Consider the following 17,382-nt stretch of genomic DNA (forward strand, 5'->3'; position numbering starts at 1 on the left):
CTGCCCCAGTGGCCTAACAAAGGCCCCCGCAGGCCGGGGGCGGCTTTGAGGACAGCTGGGCGATCTGAAATGAAATCCATATCCTAAACAGGTTGTTTGTCAGAAAATCCATCTCCAGTACCGTGCTAAAAATATTACAGCTAAAATATGGACTGGCTCACTAGGAGGGGTCGTAGGGAAGCATCGATTTACTGTCCTCGATTCCACAGCCATGTGCCTGGGAGGCATACGTCATCAAGAGACATAAGGGGGGAATTAAGAATAATGCAACTATACGTACCCACATACACTAAACTCCCAGACACTGAGGCGGCCGATATTCTGGCTGAAACATTTTCGTATTATTGCTGATAATTAAGATATGGTGTTCTGTCAGAATGCCTCCTGAAATGTGGGGTTCATCCTATTACAAGCGGTGCTTACGTTTTTAGTTCACCTACAGGTACTTTTAATAATCCCCCATTTAACATCCATTCAACACCATCATTTTGCTAAAAACGATCGACCTAAAGAGAGGGGAATACGGAAGCCCCACCAACCAATCCTTCTCACTGGGTAGAGGACGGGCCGGCCAGCAGACAGGGCATGCCATCTTGGGGGGCAAGGGTCTCGATCCTGCGAAAAGGCACTATATGAGGGTGAACTCGCTTACTTCAACAAAAATCTACTTTACAAATCATCTTATCTAGGCTTCGGTGAAGTTTAAATAAGGCTGGCATACTTTGCTTAATGTAGGAATTTCACATTATGCATGTTACCTGATATTCCCCAATTTACGCCACTCCGCCACTTTGAGTATTTACGTGCAATTCTAATTAAAATATTACCACAAATGCACAAGAATGACAAAACACAAGCGCTGTTGTGTGTGGTGTTTTTTTTTGTTTGTTTGTTTTTTAAATCGGGAGCTCACGCCCAAAATTGCTGGGAGGACGTATTTCGCACTAAAATTAATGAGAAATGACCGATTTGCACATCGCGTTATTTTGCTGAAATTTTGAGTAATTATGCAATCCTTGTTATTTGATATTGTCATTCCCCTTTGGTCAGGTTGCATCATAATTGTTGTCTGTAAACATTAGGGAGGAAATACAGAGGACCAACCCCAACACCCCCCATTACTAATGATTCCTGGACCCTTAAACCCTCTTCAAACTGCAACCCAGCACAGCAGAGACTCCACCGTCTTCACTTCCGGCCCAGCCGTACGCCGCTGGCAGAGACAGCACAAGCGCTGTTTGTACTGGGTGACAGCTGGCGTCTGGCCTTAGTGACAATTTAATAGCATCTTGCGGTACTTTGGCGGGAAATCAAAATCATGTTAACAGCACAACCCATTGGCAATATCCATGTAGCAGCGAAGAGCCCTAAACTTTGCAACTTTGAAAAGTGCTTCAAAAATGGCCCCTTGAAGCAAAGTGTGAACGTTTACTTTTAAAGTTAGACACACGATCAAAACAAGTGCCTACCCGCATTTTGACAGTCCAGACAAAAAGTTTTTCAGAAGTCGGGCTATTTTAAAATATGGCCTCTCACTCTGGGCGTGATTTAGATCTTGGCAGAGGGGTTACTCAGTTACAACGGTGATGGATATCTCCTCTGTCAAAACTGAAATCCCACTAAATCTTATTGGATTTAGATTTCAGCAGACGGGATATCAGTCACTGTTGTAATGGAGTAACCCGCCAGCCAATATCTAAATTAGGCCCTAAAATAAGAGAGGTGGCCGGTACCACCAGGGAGCACTCACCGAGGGCAGCTGTGTCCACACTGATGTTCCGGGACCACGTCAGGTCTGGTGTTACGGTTGGGTCGTCCTGCCCGCTTCCATCGTCTGAGAGGGCCAGTCTGTAGGACTCCCATGACTGACTGACCCCTCCGGTGGGGAGGGTTCTAGGAAGGATCATGCGGCTGTCTTCCTCGTGGTTGAGACGAAAGAGCTGGTTGATCAACGCGGAGGTCTTGAGGTTGTTTTGGGTAGGGTTGTGGGTCGATGAGGTGTGATGACCCTGAGTTGGATGTAGTCGACGAACAGTGGCCTTTCCACTTCCTTGTAGCATCTGAGCATTTTCCGTTGAGTCTCCTTTTATTTTATCAAACAAAACATAAAAATAATTAGAAAAAGTTGAATAAAAAGTCATGTTATCCACACAATTCCAGTCATAAAATACAGCGATCTCCCTTTACTCATGATTTTATAAGAGTCCACCAGACGCCTGGGAAGGAAGAGAGTCAGGAATTGATGGACAAATTTAATTCACCGCAAGATACATTAACCTAACAATTCCATAGTTGCTCATGGAGATTAGGGAGAAATACTGCTATTTCTCAGAGTTTCTGCATATCTCCTTACACTAAGCACATGCCACAGATAGGGCAGGGTTTACAGTCTGCCTGACCGCACAGTATAAGTATAAAAACAGTGACGGATGGCGTGCTTGAATTAATCTCAGCACCTGGTAATCACTCCAGGCCACATCCCAATCCACTGTGATATTGCAGCTAGGACTGGACTGTTCCCATAAGGAGCAGGGGCAAGGCTGATTTGCATATGGCTGTGTCCAAACTCAAGAGGCATGGTGGGCAAAAACTGATGGATATGGATGCGTCCCGAGCAACTGCCGGTGGCTGAGATTAATTCAAGCATTCAATCCATCACCTGGCTGTTTTGGCTTTTGACGCCCTAGAAGTTCTGGGTATGCTCAGACATGGGTCCTGGGCTCACTGCGCCTCTAGAACCAAGCTACACCTGGCTGAAGAGCCGCAATCAGTCCGAGGTTGCTTGTGTCCTTGTTCGGGGAGGACCTGGCCTGGCAGTTTGGGTTGGACTGTTCCCATGAGGAGCAGGGCCAAGACTGATTCACATATGTCTGGGTGCAAACTGAGGTGGTGTGGGCGATGACAATTGCCAGTTACTGAGATTAATTCAAGCTTTCCATCCATCACTTTTCTTGTTTTTGCATTTAATGGCTTACAGTAAGCACAATAAACACAAGCAGTGCCGTATTTGCATTTCTAGCCTGCATCTGCCCCCCTAAGCATGTGATTAAAAGAGCCTCACATTTATATTCTGAAAGGAAATTGACTAAAAAGAGATATAACCCAGAGCACTTTTCAAAGTTAAAAAGTGATGTCACTCAGGGCACCAATCAAAGTTGCTGTTCTGCATTACGTCACCGGGAGAGGGCTGAACTGCTGGGATATGGCGCTGCTGTTGTCAGGCTTGGTGCTGACACTTCTGGCTGCTTTGTGCCCCAGAGTGAAAGAGCGCTGACTGATGCAAAGCCCATGTTTTGTACCCACCCAGGGCATAAACCCAAGCTGAGACACAGCCAACACATTCTGTGACTTTGTATTTGTGCTCAACAGTACAAACTTAGAAAAGTTTTGAGGAAAGTAAAAACTTTTTTCACACTTTAAACGTTGTATTTTTTGTAAGCGCAAGATAGAAATAGTGCAGCGCTTACTGCCTATGTCACTCTTGTTACACACAGAATGCAAAACAAATGTTTAGGGTCTGTGTCTGCTCGTGTTATAGAACTACAGGTCCGGATTCACAATTTTCTGTGAGCAAGAGTGACACACTCCCAACTTAAGTGTGACTTATTTCTGACCTTCTGGGGCTAAGACACACTTACGGATGGAGAAAGGCTTTTAAATCTGGCCCACAAAGATATCATTTGTTCACAGGGGGAAACAGTGATGAAAACAGGGCCAGCTGGGCACACAGCAGACAACATTGATGCTAAACCAGAGTAGAGAGATTGACAGGTCTAAAGGTACCTTCACAGAAAGGGTCGTCGGAGCTAACACTGCCTTTATTAAAGTTACACTTTGCAACAACAAGTGAGGAGACATTTGCCAGTGGAACTAATGTCATTTTCAGAGGCCTCTGAAAAGTTATCCCACCCTCTCAAAGCAGGCAGCAGTTTCTCAGATTCTCACCGTGACCACTGCCATCGTCTTCCCCGGTGCTTTGCTCAGATGTCTCAGTGTCCAAGTTTGCTCTCGCAGACGTGCTTGTGAGCCTGGTGGTCGTCAATGGTGTGTTGGTGTGCTCGCTGGCCGACACTGATGCGGACGAGTCCTCAGGCAACACAGATGCCTCTGCGCCCTCACTGGCTGTGGAGGAGGTGTTCTCATTGGTCATTCGGGATGTGTCGTTGGGCTCATTGGTCAGGGTAGATGCTTCCGTATCGCTATTGGCAGCTATGGGTTCCTCTGTGTCGTTATTGGCCTTCACGGATGTATCTGTGTTCCCATTGGCAGCTGTAGATGTTTCTGTGTACTCACTGTCTCCCACTGATGCTGCTGTGGTCTTGTTGATCAACAAGGATGTATCTGTGTTCTCATCATCCATTGTCAGTTTTTCTGTGTCCTCATTGGTCACCATAGATGCATCTGTCTGTTCATTGGCCTGGGGGCCAACCAAGGTGGACACAGTTCCCATTGGTGAAAGTAACTTCTCCAGTTCCTCATTGGTAAGGTGGGCGAGATCACTGCCTTGTTGGCTGTCTGAATCTGGATTTGGTGGTGATGCTGTGCCCGGTGCACGTTGGACAGGCTTCCCGGTTATGTCCAGGGTGGTGGACTCTACTGAAGACACACCTTTTTGGTTCAGGAATAGAAAACATCAAACATATTAGGATTCCATTAAGAAATAATTTTCAAAAACATGTGTTGAGATTGAACATTACTTAAACATGTTACTTGTACAGGTACTTTTATTGCACTGCAAACAGGGACATAAAACCCATATTTCATAGGGACCCATGAAATATGTTACATATATCACAGAAATTACATCATGACAGCATCAGCAGAGCTTCACCGTTGCCCACTGTTTAATTAGTAACCTCTTCAAGACAATCAATGCAAAACCAGACCATTAAACGTGTACTCAGGGTACACTGTTAGCTGAACACTGCAAGACTAGCTTCAAACATCTGTGAGCTTAGCCACTGCTCCTTGTTTAACTGGCAGTGCATCTGTGATAGCCAAAAGAACATTCTACATGCAGGCAAGATCAGACACTAGTAGAACTTCACATCACTAACTTTAATAATCTCTGAGCATGAGCAATGCACATCATTCACTTATTTTAGTTACAATCAAACCCAATTATGAGGTCTGCTTTGCTGGCAGTAGCTTCAACTGTCTTGGATTTCTACAGCCAGAAAGTGTTTTTTAAAGAATGTGAAGCCTATTTTATCTGAAACGTTGTACTCTTAATTACACAATTAAATACCCTTTTCTTTTTGACTACAATCAATCAAACAGTATGATCAGGTATTTTACTGTTTTCAATAAATACTTCCCTGTTTGAAAAAAAAATGTTTTCATTCAAATTGCACTAAAATGAATACGTAATATAAAACATACATAATGGATAACATGAGTAATATTGTTCTACATTGCCATCTCTGAGTGCTGGTGACATTTACTAACCAGTTGATCTATAAGCTTGAGGTTTATGATGTTACCTGAATCTCTTGATAGATATATATATATATATATATATATATACACACGTATATATATAACCTAGTGGCGGTCGCCACTAGGTAGTTATAGTTAGGACCTAGTTTCTACAGAAAAAGCATTTTTTTACTTGCCTGTATCTTTGGCGCCGAATGACGAATCCTCACAAAAAATTATTTTAAAAAACGACGCTCACGTCAGCTGCTGCCTGGAAAGTTTCGGGGTGATCCATCAAGCTGGGGCCTAAAAAAAGAGGGCGCCCCAAAACGTGTATTTCCTATGTTCATCTCCATAGGGATTTTTAGGAGGAATAGAGGCTGAACTACTGGACAGCATTACTCTATAATTTAGCAGAAAGGTAGCTGCTGGTCCAGAAAGAGCCTTTTCTGTTACTTGGTGTAAATCCATTCAGTAGTTTTTCAGATAATAAAGAAAATTCACATTTGTATATATAGGGATGCCGATTCTCCTTAGATTCGCAAATCCACGCACCAGCAGCAATGTCGTGATTGGCTGGCCGCAACCTGAGATGAAAGTTGCGACTACTATTTTGTTCATCAGGAGTTGGGTCTCAGCAGGGAAAATAAAGATAAAAAGTGATAGAAGGGGTCAGGGTAGAGTTACTCTGACCCAATGGGACTAATGGAGGGGTCTGTGAGGGACCCCTCATGGGCAAGAAATTGTTCAAACCCCTTTTTATTTTTCACCACTCGAGGAGCCATGGATCCTCCACAGAATCTCATGGATTCTGTTGGATTAGGGGATCCAGACCCCAATAATAAAAAATAAAAAAATAAAAAAACATGCACTCACTTAGAGATCCCCACACCTACTCACACAATCACTCCCACACAATCACACACCCACAAAACCACTCCACACCCACAGACTCACACACTTGCACACCCACACAGCCACACACACACCCATGCAGTCACACACACCGACTCACAGACCATCAAAACCACTCAAACACCCACTCACAAATCAAAACAGTTTTCACACACCCACTTACACACCCATACAGCCACTCACAGACCCTCAAAACCACTCCCACCAACAGAGCCACACAGCTTTCCCACACCCACTTACATAACTGCACAGCTACTCACAGTCACTCACACACACACACGCAGCCACTCACACACCCACTCACAGACCCACAAAACCACTCACACACCCACTCAGACCCACACAGCAAGTCACACATGCACTCACACACCCACACCCATTCACACACCCAGGTTGCAGGGACTTTATAGTTAGGAAATACAATAAAAAAAAAAAAAATAGGAATTCACTGAAAAAAAAACAAAGGTTACAGGGACCTTATAGTCAGTCTCAGATTTCACTTGTACAAAACCATAGAAATTCAGCAGTTGTAGTTATTTTCATGTAACTATAACTCGTGGCCTATGGTAACTATAACTCGCACCCCCGCCAGGCACAGTTTTTTTCCTCAATAATTTGACTTCTAATGTTTCATTTATATTTTTATTGACGTTGTAAAAGTTTTCATGAGTGCTGTAATATCTGGGGTAATTAGCAGTGCATGGCCAGGCCGAGAGTTATAGTTATTTGAAATAACTAACTATAACTGCTGAATTTCCATGGTTTTGTACGAGTGAAATCTGATTCTAACTATAAGGTCCCTGTAACCTTTGTTTTTTTCAGTAAATATATATATATATATATATGTAAAACCTACTGGAAGTCACCAGTAGGTAGGTATAGTTAGGACCTAGCTTCCATTGAAAAAGCTTTTTTTTTTACTTGGCTATATCTTTGGCACCGCTTAATGAATCTTCACAAAAGTTTCCCCAAAAAGTGTGCCCAAGTGTCTTGTGCATGGAAAGTTTTGAGTTGATCCATCAAGTGGGAGCTGAGGGGAAAAAAGGGGGCGGGGGAATTGGGGTAAAAAGAAAAGTGTGTTTCCCATTTTAACTGACATAGGGTTTCTGAACACGACGACAGTGCAAACCGCTGGATGGAATTACACCAAATGTGGCAGAAAGGCAGCTTTTAGTCTAGAAAGAAGCCTTTTTGTTATTTGGTGTAAATCCGTTCAGTAGTTTTAAAGGCTTTGCAAATCCTCCCAATCTCATGGAGAGATCTGATTGGCTGTCAACATTTCAACCAGAAAGCATTCGCAGGCATTTTGAGACTTATGCACTAAGGTAATTGTAACTTGTGCCCTCGCCATGTATTGCTTATTACCCCACATATTACAGCACTAATGACATCTTTAATAACATCATTGATAATATCAATGTAATACTTGCAGGAACATTTCCAAGGAAAAAACTGTGCATGACGGGGGCACGAGTTATAGTTACCTTAGGGTATGAGTTACAGTTACTAGAAATAATTAACTATAATAGATGAACCTCTATGGTTTTGTACATTTAAAATGTGAACCTAACTATAACTCCCTGTAACCTTTGTTTTTTAAGTGAATTTATATTTTTTAAATTCTACTTCCTAACTATAGCGTCCCTGTAACGTTTTTTTTTTTTTCCACTGATAAATATATATGTATATATTGTGAACAATGTGTTGCTTGTTTTGGTGTCAGATACACCAACAAATATTTTGGATGCAGAGCCCTGAGTGAGCATTTCCTCATTTGAAGGAGAGCTGAATCTTTGATTGATATAGTCGGGTCCACTACTGAACCCACGCAACACCCCAGTGAGGAGGCAGAATATATAAGTGGCTTGATGTTGTTTGGTGATAATATATATATGTTCACTGAAAAAAACAAGGGTTACAGGGACGTTATAGTTATGTTCTGAATTTACTCGCACAAAACAAGAGAAATTCAGCATTATAGTTAGAGTTATTTCAAGTAACTATAACTCGCAGCCTAAGGTAACTACTTTGCGTCCTCGCCATGCACTGCTAATTATCCCACATACTGCAACACTCACGAGATCTCTGATAACTTCACTGATAATATGATTGTAATATTTCCTGTAACTACCTAACTATAACGTCCCTGTAATCATTGTTTTTTTAAGTGAATATATACACACACACACACAGTTATGCAATGAATTGATCTAATGGAAATTTGAATGAATTTGAAATAATGTTGAATTGAATGAATGTGGGAGGCTCGGACATGTCGTTTGAGTATAGTCTATCTCCTCCAGAGTGGACTCCTCTGTAGAAATAATTGAAGTACTACAACCAACAGATGTGTGGGAATAGACTAAAACATGTGAAATCAATTGCAGTCAATGAGGTAAGAGCTTTCCCATTTCCGGATGATCGGCTTCTAGTAAAAGGTGTTTATCCACTGTCCAGGATAAATCAAGAGGTGGAAATGGGCTATGCGCTCGATAATCCGATGCGCGCTTCCAGTAACAACACCTCAGTGACATTTACCAAACGCAAAAGCAGGAAACGTGACACACAAGAGTTCACAATAAAAAATAGAAGGTCGTTCTAATAAGACTGTGTGAAAAATACTTGTCATCTGCCACATCTAACAAGGGCATGTAATGAATTAAAACAGTATGGGAAATAAACAGTTTCCTCATGGTATTTTTAATCATGGAGAATTACTCTTTCTCTTATCTCTGTTATTTTTTCCTTACTCCCAGTTGCTGGTAGTCTTAAAGGTTACTTATTAGATAACCTCTAAGGGAATGTGTCTCTTCCTTATAGTCCTTGTAGGTTTATATGATTGTTTGCAGCATTAATTGTACCAGCACAGTATTTGACTAAGAGTTGACATTTGTTAGATTGTGTTTTTATTTTACTAAATAAAGTTAGCAAAAGCAAAAAGCAAAAAAAGTGAGTTGTCAACATGGCTACAAGTCAGAATATCATCCCCACTTTAAACTATAAAATTTCAACAAAATTATCTATATGTTTCAGGCTACTGATATGTAGGCCTTCCTCAGGATAGCACACCACAAATGGCTTCTCATGCTGGTTTATTCATTTACACTAGAGAATCTACATTTAGTATGACAATTTGAGTTTAACATAAATCACTGCCAACTTGGTAGCACTTTATATGCAGGAAAAAAATCTGTATGATGGTGTGAGTCCCCTTGAGGTGTTACTTAACCTTTAGGAAACAAAAACTGCTTGATGTGTTTAATGTATGGTCACCTGAGCAGATACTCAGAATGGAGATGTTTGTCTTCACAGACCCAGAAGAAATGAAAGAGCTTCTAATCTTTGGACATTATCAACAAAGAGAAGAATACCTAGTACTGATCAAAATGAGAAACCTTCAAAAACAGAGCAAAGAAATACTAAAAAAAAGAGGTCAATTCGGTTTCGGAATAAATAGTGGTTTGTCTTAAGGATTGAAAGAACGGGGCACCGTGGTTGCGCTTAGTGTGTTCGGGTGAAAGGGGGTCAAAACGTTTCTCAGCCTCGAAAGATGTAAGAAAACCTTGGGTATGTTCTTTTTTCTCCTGGAGCTTTGCTTATGGATTCACAGGTGATGCCTGCAGTGGAAACTGAGGCACCCCCTGTTACTCATCTATGGACAGTGCTTGAAATGGACACACAGAAGTGCAGGTACTCAGTATACCTGAGTAGCTGTTTGCTGCCAATACGTGTAGATAATACTACATTACAAATATGGCAAAAAGTATTGCATTGTTGCTGAGAAGTGCTTGTACTCTTCCTTTCAGATGTAAGAAGTCCAGGTACTTAGGAGCTGGCGCGCCCTGCCATTTAAAGCACTGCGTACAGGTTACTTCATGGAGTAAATCTAAACCAGCAGTACACAACTAAAATGCTGCATTGTGATTGGCTCCTAGGAAGTTGCTTTCTTTGCAGGATATTCGTAGCCTGCATCGCTTGTACCTTCGCACCGGGCCCTTCGACTCCACCCCAGTCCATAACTACTTGGGATTGTCCATCCCTTGGATACTGTTACTTAGTAACCAACTCTGCGAACAGCACCAATTGCTGTCCAGTACTGGAAGCTATGATTCCGCTTGAAAAAAACACCTGGGGGCAGGAGACCACATGTGGTCCTCCTAATGTGAAGAGTGTCACTGGTTCTTGCGTGTGGGGCAGCCTCGATGCGCCTTGCTATCACTCACGATGAAATAGCTCGCTGATTGCAATGCCACCACGCGGAGTGAGACTGGAGAAGGAGTGAGTCTGTACTGGAAACCCCACATATTCCGGAGTGAGAGGGAGACATGAGCCAGGATGGAGTCCAGATGCTGCTGACTAGAGTCTGACTGGGGGGTGGTGAGAGTCAGCCAAGAATGCTCCATCGACATCCAAGAGATTGAAGTGACGTGCCAAGAAAAGGAGAGGCCGTGAAATAACCAACGTAAAACACTCAACTTTAAGAAAGACGTACTTTTGAGCCCATTTTTCTCGACTCTATCCTATCACTGGGCACAAAAATCAAGCTGGAATAAAAAGATCACACTTAAAATCTGCTACATTCTTTATGTTGCCAACAATTTAAAAAAAAAAATGTTCCTAGACCTTAATGCGCATTCGCAGGATGGGGATTTATAAATCCCCCTATTTGATAAGCTGTTGGTCATAGAAGCAAATTTTAATTTCAGGTACAGATGGAGCCTCCTTCTGACAACTGAACTCTTGTGCCTCACATCTAGCGGATTCCTTTCCTGAACAGCGACAACAACAATATTGTGGGATACCAATATCGAGGTCGGAATATCGAGGGACAAAATATTGAAAGATAAGTGGAGATAGGGAAGTATATATTTACTATTTCTCACTCCAAATCTACGTACCCTGAAAATATATGTACAGTGAAGGTACATATATGTGAAGTTAGGTTTAGAAAATCTTGACTTACTAACTGTCTATATTATATTTTCGATATCATGTCCTAGATAATCTGTCCCATTGATCTTGTTGAATCGATATTCAGGGGCAGACCATCTGCAGCAGGGAACGTGCCTCTTCTATAGTTATTAAACCTAGAGGTATTTAATGCCTCGATCTGTTCTCCCCTCTCCTGGTCTCTACCATAATCTATTCAAACCAATTCCAGAACTCTCTCTTCACACTCTGCCCCCCCCCCCCCACCTCCCCCCCCCCCCCCCAGTTGGAGGTGAGCACTGACAGCACGGTAGAGCTGAGAGAGAACAATCTGTGCTCAAAGTCAAAGGCATGGGATGAACACAACTGAATATTCACAGTTGGTGACTAAAGCAGACTCTGTGATGCAGCAGGCAGGGTAATGACCACACTGGGGATCTTGATCAACAAAGCAAAACCCAACTAGATGACTTGCTCTCCTCAGAAGGACGAGGGTGGGCAACAGAAACACTCACCAGAGATCTTAGTGCTATTTCCAGTTGTCTGCAAATTGTTGCCCATCCCTCCTGAGCCAGGCTGTGCTCCTGTTTGGCTTCCATCATCGTCCTGGTCAGTACGAGCAGGTGCGTACTGCTTTTCGGCGTTCGATGCTCTACTTTGCGTCTGATTTGGCAGCACGAATGGCAGAGACACCCAGTCCGCTTCTTCTCTGGAAAAGTTCACAAGTTCATCGGCCAACGCGGTGGGTTTATGGCTGGTCAGTCTGGGCTGAGTTGTAGGGGGATGTTGGATTGTGGGCTGGGTGGGAGAACTGGTGCTCCGAGCCCCAGGTGCAAATACGGTAGTCAGTGATATTTCGTCGTCCAAGACTAACGCAGTTGAAGTTAGACTCTCTGCATCCCCTGACCTACTTTTTCCGTGTGTTGTTGGGAACTTTTTGGAAGAATGCAAAGAAGTTACTTCTTCACTTGACTTCGCAAGATTCAGAAAAGACGTCGCAGTGTGCGGCACAGTTGGACCTCGACGAGACACCGCAATAGAACGTCCACTGGTTGTGCTACTGGTTACTGTGTGCTTGAAAGAGTTGTGGCTCTGGTTCTCCTTGGTTTTGTTTTCTGTCCTGACCATCTCATGGTTGTAGGTGGGAACTGCTTTGGTGGGCTCCTGCTCTGTTGTTACAAGTTTTGAAGGCTGACCTAATGTGAATGCAGCATGGACTGCAATTCTAGGCCCCGGGGAAGAGTCTTCTATATTTGCATCTGATTTCTCGTGTTGTTCATCTGGTTGAGTTCCTGTGGGTTGCTGTTCCCAATCATTTTGTGTGGTGCTCAGCAAGCTCTCCATGGTTGCTTGTGCCTGAAAAGAAATAGTCAGTGGCACTACTTTGTGGGTAGATTTGAGATTGAATTCTTCTTTCGTGGCCACCATCGCTTCTACAATAGAAGGGAATGTCTCAGCGGTTATGGCCTGCAGTTCGGACACGGCTTCCCCTAGCTTCCTCTCTCGGCGTGTCCAGGAATCCTCTACTTTGGACCTGCTGGAGGTGCCACCAGGATGGGTCAAGAGGTCATGCTCTTGGAATATAGTGGCTAACTGCTCGGCTGGGACTTCCAAAACCGACTCAAACTCAGAAGTCCTGGCCCCTGTCGGCGCAACTCTCCTGGTGCTGAGGTCCAGGTTCTTGTGTGTGGAAGTTGTTGCTGGGACCGAATCAATCTCCTCGTTGTGCACATTATTAGCATCCATCTTTTGGAATGAAGAAGTAGGCTGTTTTTTAAAAACTGTGGCCTTGCCTCGCCTTTCTTGATAATTATATTCTGGTTCCCTGCTTTCCTGAAAGCTGATGTGACTTCTCTCTTCGCCAGAGTCGAGACTGGTGCGTCTGGACCCTGACGGCACTGTTAGCCCTACTTCAGTCTCCATGATCGGCTTCCCAGATGCAAGATCTTTGGTGACCCTTGAGGGGTATGAGATGGGTAACAGAGACTTTGTGCTTGATTTGCCATCTCCAGAAACGTCAGCATCCTCTTCTGTGGCAGACAGAGGGGACACTGAGCCGGCTGGCGCTGGATGAAGATTCCACTGGCTTCTTTCAATGTGCAGGAAAGTGAGTGGCGCACTGGTCGGCTGGGATGTTGACCTGGCTTGGACCACATCTCCTGGGAACTCTCCAGAATTCCCTGTTGTCTCTTGCTCCTTGCCAGTGTTACTACCCTCAGCTTTGGGTAACTCCTCCGACGAGATCTCCCCGCCAGGCTCGGGCCCGGCTGACCCATTATGGACTTCTTCGTTCAGTACCTCCAATGTTTCATCCAGGGCGGTCACACGAGGTACTCTCAGCGAGTTGTTGTGCATCAGCTCTTGGTAAGGCACTCTGATCAATTCTGTAATAAAGAAGACAGACCTTTTAGCTCACAGTAAGTAAAGGGTGAATATTGGCAAAAGGCACTATTTCACATGTGTGTGCACGTGCGCAGTCACGCAATGAATTGGTCTAATGGTAATGATTTTGCAAGCTTTTGTGATAAAAAATAACTTTTTAAAAGTGTGCTGAGGCTTTGAAAGAAAGAAACAGCATTTCACTACCTGTCTTAAGAATTCCAACCATCTAGGCCTAATTCAAACTTATAGTGTGAAAAAAAGACTTTGCCATAATCAATTCAAATACCTAATCAAGGGGACACTGACAGAATATATGTAAAATAGCCTGGATTAAAAAAAAAGCCAAGAATACCTGCATAGAGTTGATTCATGCAAATGTTGTGTGTCACACGCTAGAGCAGGTGGGGTGGACGGGTGCATTGTGGGGGAGGATGGAAGGGAGGGGAAGTTGACTTGTAGCTGGTGGTAGGCGAGGCAGTAAAAAGGCCAGAAGAACACCAGTGCCAGTGATGCTACAGGATCGTTTAGTTGCTGAAAAGGGACAGGGGATCCGGTGGGACCAGCATCCCTAGTCCCAGTGAGGCCAGGCTGGCAGGGACCCCAGTAGGCAAGAGTTGGAGAAGGACCGGTGGCTTGGAGCAGGACTGCTAGGCCCAGAAACGCTAAAACGCAGAGAAACGTTGAATAAATGGGCTGGGGGGGGGGGGGGGGCGGGGGGCTAAAAGGGTGTGGGCTGATTTGATGAGATGATGGGGGCAATATAGTTGTTACTATGTAAAGCGATTGCGCACTGCAAAAAAGGACATAAGGTGCAACCTGAGAGCTATTTCTGACCTCCAATGTATGTCTTTTTTAAACACTGAAATCCTGGATAACAGAACAGTCCCCAGGGAAGTTCGTACAGTATATAACATTAAACCACAATGCATAAAACAGAATCAACCATAATAGAATTAAAATGCGTAGAAGTATTGGTAGAACACACATTTTAGTAACATAGTGATTGAATCGCAGGAAACAAATATTGATTACAAATCACGGCCATTGTAAGGGAAGATGTGTGTTGTGCAAACACGTGTAACATGACAAATGACAGCACGCAGACGATCCAGGCACTACACGTTTGGATCATCATGGGTAGATATAGAGATGTTGGGTGTGTTTGCACCATTGTAAAAAAAAGTTGTATCATGGATCAAAAGGCAGGTTTGTCAGTGAAATATAACAATATTTGGGGGGGCCTCCACCTACGACTGGCTAACTCGCCTAATTGAGGTTATAACGCCAACAGGTGACCCCGCGCCTCTTAAGGCGGGTACACATGACTCGTCCCCACTAGGAACTGTGTTCATGTGGTTGGGGGGTGACAAACGTGTGTTGTGGGATCCAGGTAGACTCAAAACCCACTGTGTTCTTAGTTCCCCGAAGCCACTGCAAGTCACTGAAACATAGAGCTACACGGAGAGAATTAAATAAATACAGAAATATCCATCCAACAGCAACAAATGTATTCTCTATACAGGAAGAAGATAATGACTTGAAGTTCCATGCAAGGAAAACTACAGAGAATTCTTAGGTGGAATCTAGTCCAATCTTTGCAGCCTTACAGTGTCTTGGCCCGGTCTCTGCGAAGGAAAATGCAGGCAATCAGGAGAACTTGTAGATTCCCCTGATCCTTGAGACCTGATGATTAGATGAGATAAATGATCCCACTTACGCAGCCTCTGTTCCCCATAAGTAAAAATGTAAGGGCAAGACCGTTGCGGGGACGCCTAATCTGAAGTTCTGCGCTTCTTAGGAGGAATTACACTAATTTACGCTCGTCAACGGATAACGAGAAAATGGGCATGTTTGTCATTAACCTCCATAACACTCTCATTAAGGCTGATTAAGATTCAGGGTTGAAACACAATCTCAAAGACTAGTGATACACAGATATGGAAATTATCTCTTTGGAGACAATCCGCCAACTGGTTTTAGAAGGAGGTTTTGATGCAAAAGTTTGTGAAAGTTAGGCTCGTGAGAGATATTGCACGCCTATCCTTGGGTGCCTTATAGAAATATTTCTGGGAGAAACTACAAGTCTGACATCCTCCAGTGATTTAAGATCACTCAATATTGAGAGTGTGCCCGATATGTCTCTTGCAGACACCTTGCTTGGTGACTTGTGACCTACTTTGCTCAGATAAAGCAATTACATTTTCTCTTTGGGTGTGCAGAAGAGTTTTAAACCTCTTCTGTGTTTGGTACCTTTAAAGCAGGGTGACAAGTAATGAATCTACAGCGGTGGCAACGATGTACCTCAGCCGGACATTTCCCACCGCAACCCACCACCACCACATCACATCAAGAGGCTGGTGGAAGACAATACATACAGGCTTTGGAAAAACAATAGATTCTGAAATGTATGATTATGCGTCATGAAAGGAAGGAATATAAGACATGAATTGTAACCTCAAGGCTCTCCTTCACTGGCAGCGGCAGACACGCCCGTCGTCTCCTTTGAGCCCGGGGTGTGGGATGGGGACTGGGAAGAACTGATATGGTCTGGAAACCCTAGGAGTTCCTCTCTAACAAAAACCAGTAGAGGAGTTGAGGTTGTGCGAGGTGATAGGTTGGGGGCGTGGGCTGGTTGTCATGGACAGATCACAGAAGGTGCTCCTTCGCGGACATTGGGATCTTGCGTCTGCCCTGTGCTTCTCTCCCCTTTATTGTGCACCCAGTGAGATGAGTACACCTGACATGGCGACTTGTTGCCCAAAGAAGCAACACTCTCTATATCCAACCTACCATGAATACCTCTTCTGGTCTACACAGCATGCACCTTCTTTGGGGTACTCCGCAGTGTCCTTGTACAACATGGAGGTGAAGAACAGTGAAGAACATTGACTGTCAGGCACCTCAAAAGACTGAAGAGAGGGACTGACGCTTCCTGGACAGCACCGTGTGGTCAGTGGAAGAGAAAAAGGGGTTGGCTCTCGGGTTCTGCAGACTCAACATGAATTTTGTTTTTTGACTGACACTTTGCAGCAGCCGGAGGGCCAAGGGCGAGTGACCTAGTCCACCTTTGTTCCATTGGTGGTGATCAAAACCTGTGCCTCTGGTAGCCTGGGAACCAGAACATAGATGAGAGATTTTAATTGATTTAACGCCACAAAATAGTACTGAAAAGGAAACCTGGGTCTCAGAACTTCACAACAGGAGAATAATGAAATGACAAAAGAAGCAAAGGAAAAGGGATCCGCAGATTAACGGGGTCTTCAAGACCCCTGCGAGATAGGTTTGTCGCAGTTCAGCCGGAAATGAACTGGAAAGAAGTTCTCCGCGGTTGCAGGCCAAAGATCCAGACAGCCCACCCAAACAAGCGAGCCCTTTCAAAATGTGGTGCCTTCAACTAGTGATGGGAACCAACCAGCCCTCAGCGCTCACACAAAGATGTGAATCAGAGAGAAATAATGGACCACATTTGTAAAAGGCCCAAGAACAGAGCACAGTCTTGAACTGTGGACTTTGGTCAACGAGTAACAAAAGGAGTGCACAGCGTGTAGCCTACAAGTGGTCGTACCTGTGAAGTCCACACCAAGATGAAACGCTATGTTTTTCAGCCTTCAGACCTCTCCACAAGAGCCTATGGGAGGCAATTTAGACAGACTTGCTATCAATATTATGTGAGAGAATATCTGCCCCAATGATAGATGCTTACCTCTCCCCATCATGAATTAGAGGACGTTTTTTGGG

At 44.0% G+C, this 17,382-nt stretch overlaps 1 protein-coding gene across 3 annotated transcripts in view; it reads right to left on the bottom strand.

The window, feature by feature from the left end:
- Nucleotides 1–17,382, bottom strand: part of NCAN (neurocan) — a 388,051-nt gene that overhangs the window by 158,345 nt on the left and 212,324 nt on the right. For all 3 annotated transcript variants that reach the window (XM_069216521.1, XM_069216522.1, XM_069216523.1), the window contains 3 exons: nt 11,778–13,646; nt 3,946–4,608; nt 1,751–2,083 (listed from right to left, as the gene is read on the bottom strand). In XM_069216521.1, coding sequence (XP_069072622.1) covers nt 1,751–2,083; nt 3,946–4,608; nt 11,778–13,646 — 2,865 coding nt within the window. The remainder of the gene's footprint in view (nt 1–1,750; nt 2,084–3,945; nt 4,609–11,777; nt 13,647–17,382) is intronic.

This window comes from Pleurodeles waltl, chromosome 12, assembly GCF_031143425.1.
Source record: "Pleurodeles waltl isolate 20211129_DDA chromosome 12, aPleWal1.hap1.20221129, whole genome shotgun sequence".
Taxonomy (NCBI): Eukaryota; Metazoa; Chordata; class Amphibia; order Caudata; family Salamandridae; genus Pleurodeles; species Pleurodeles waltl.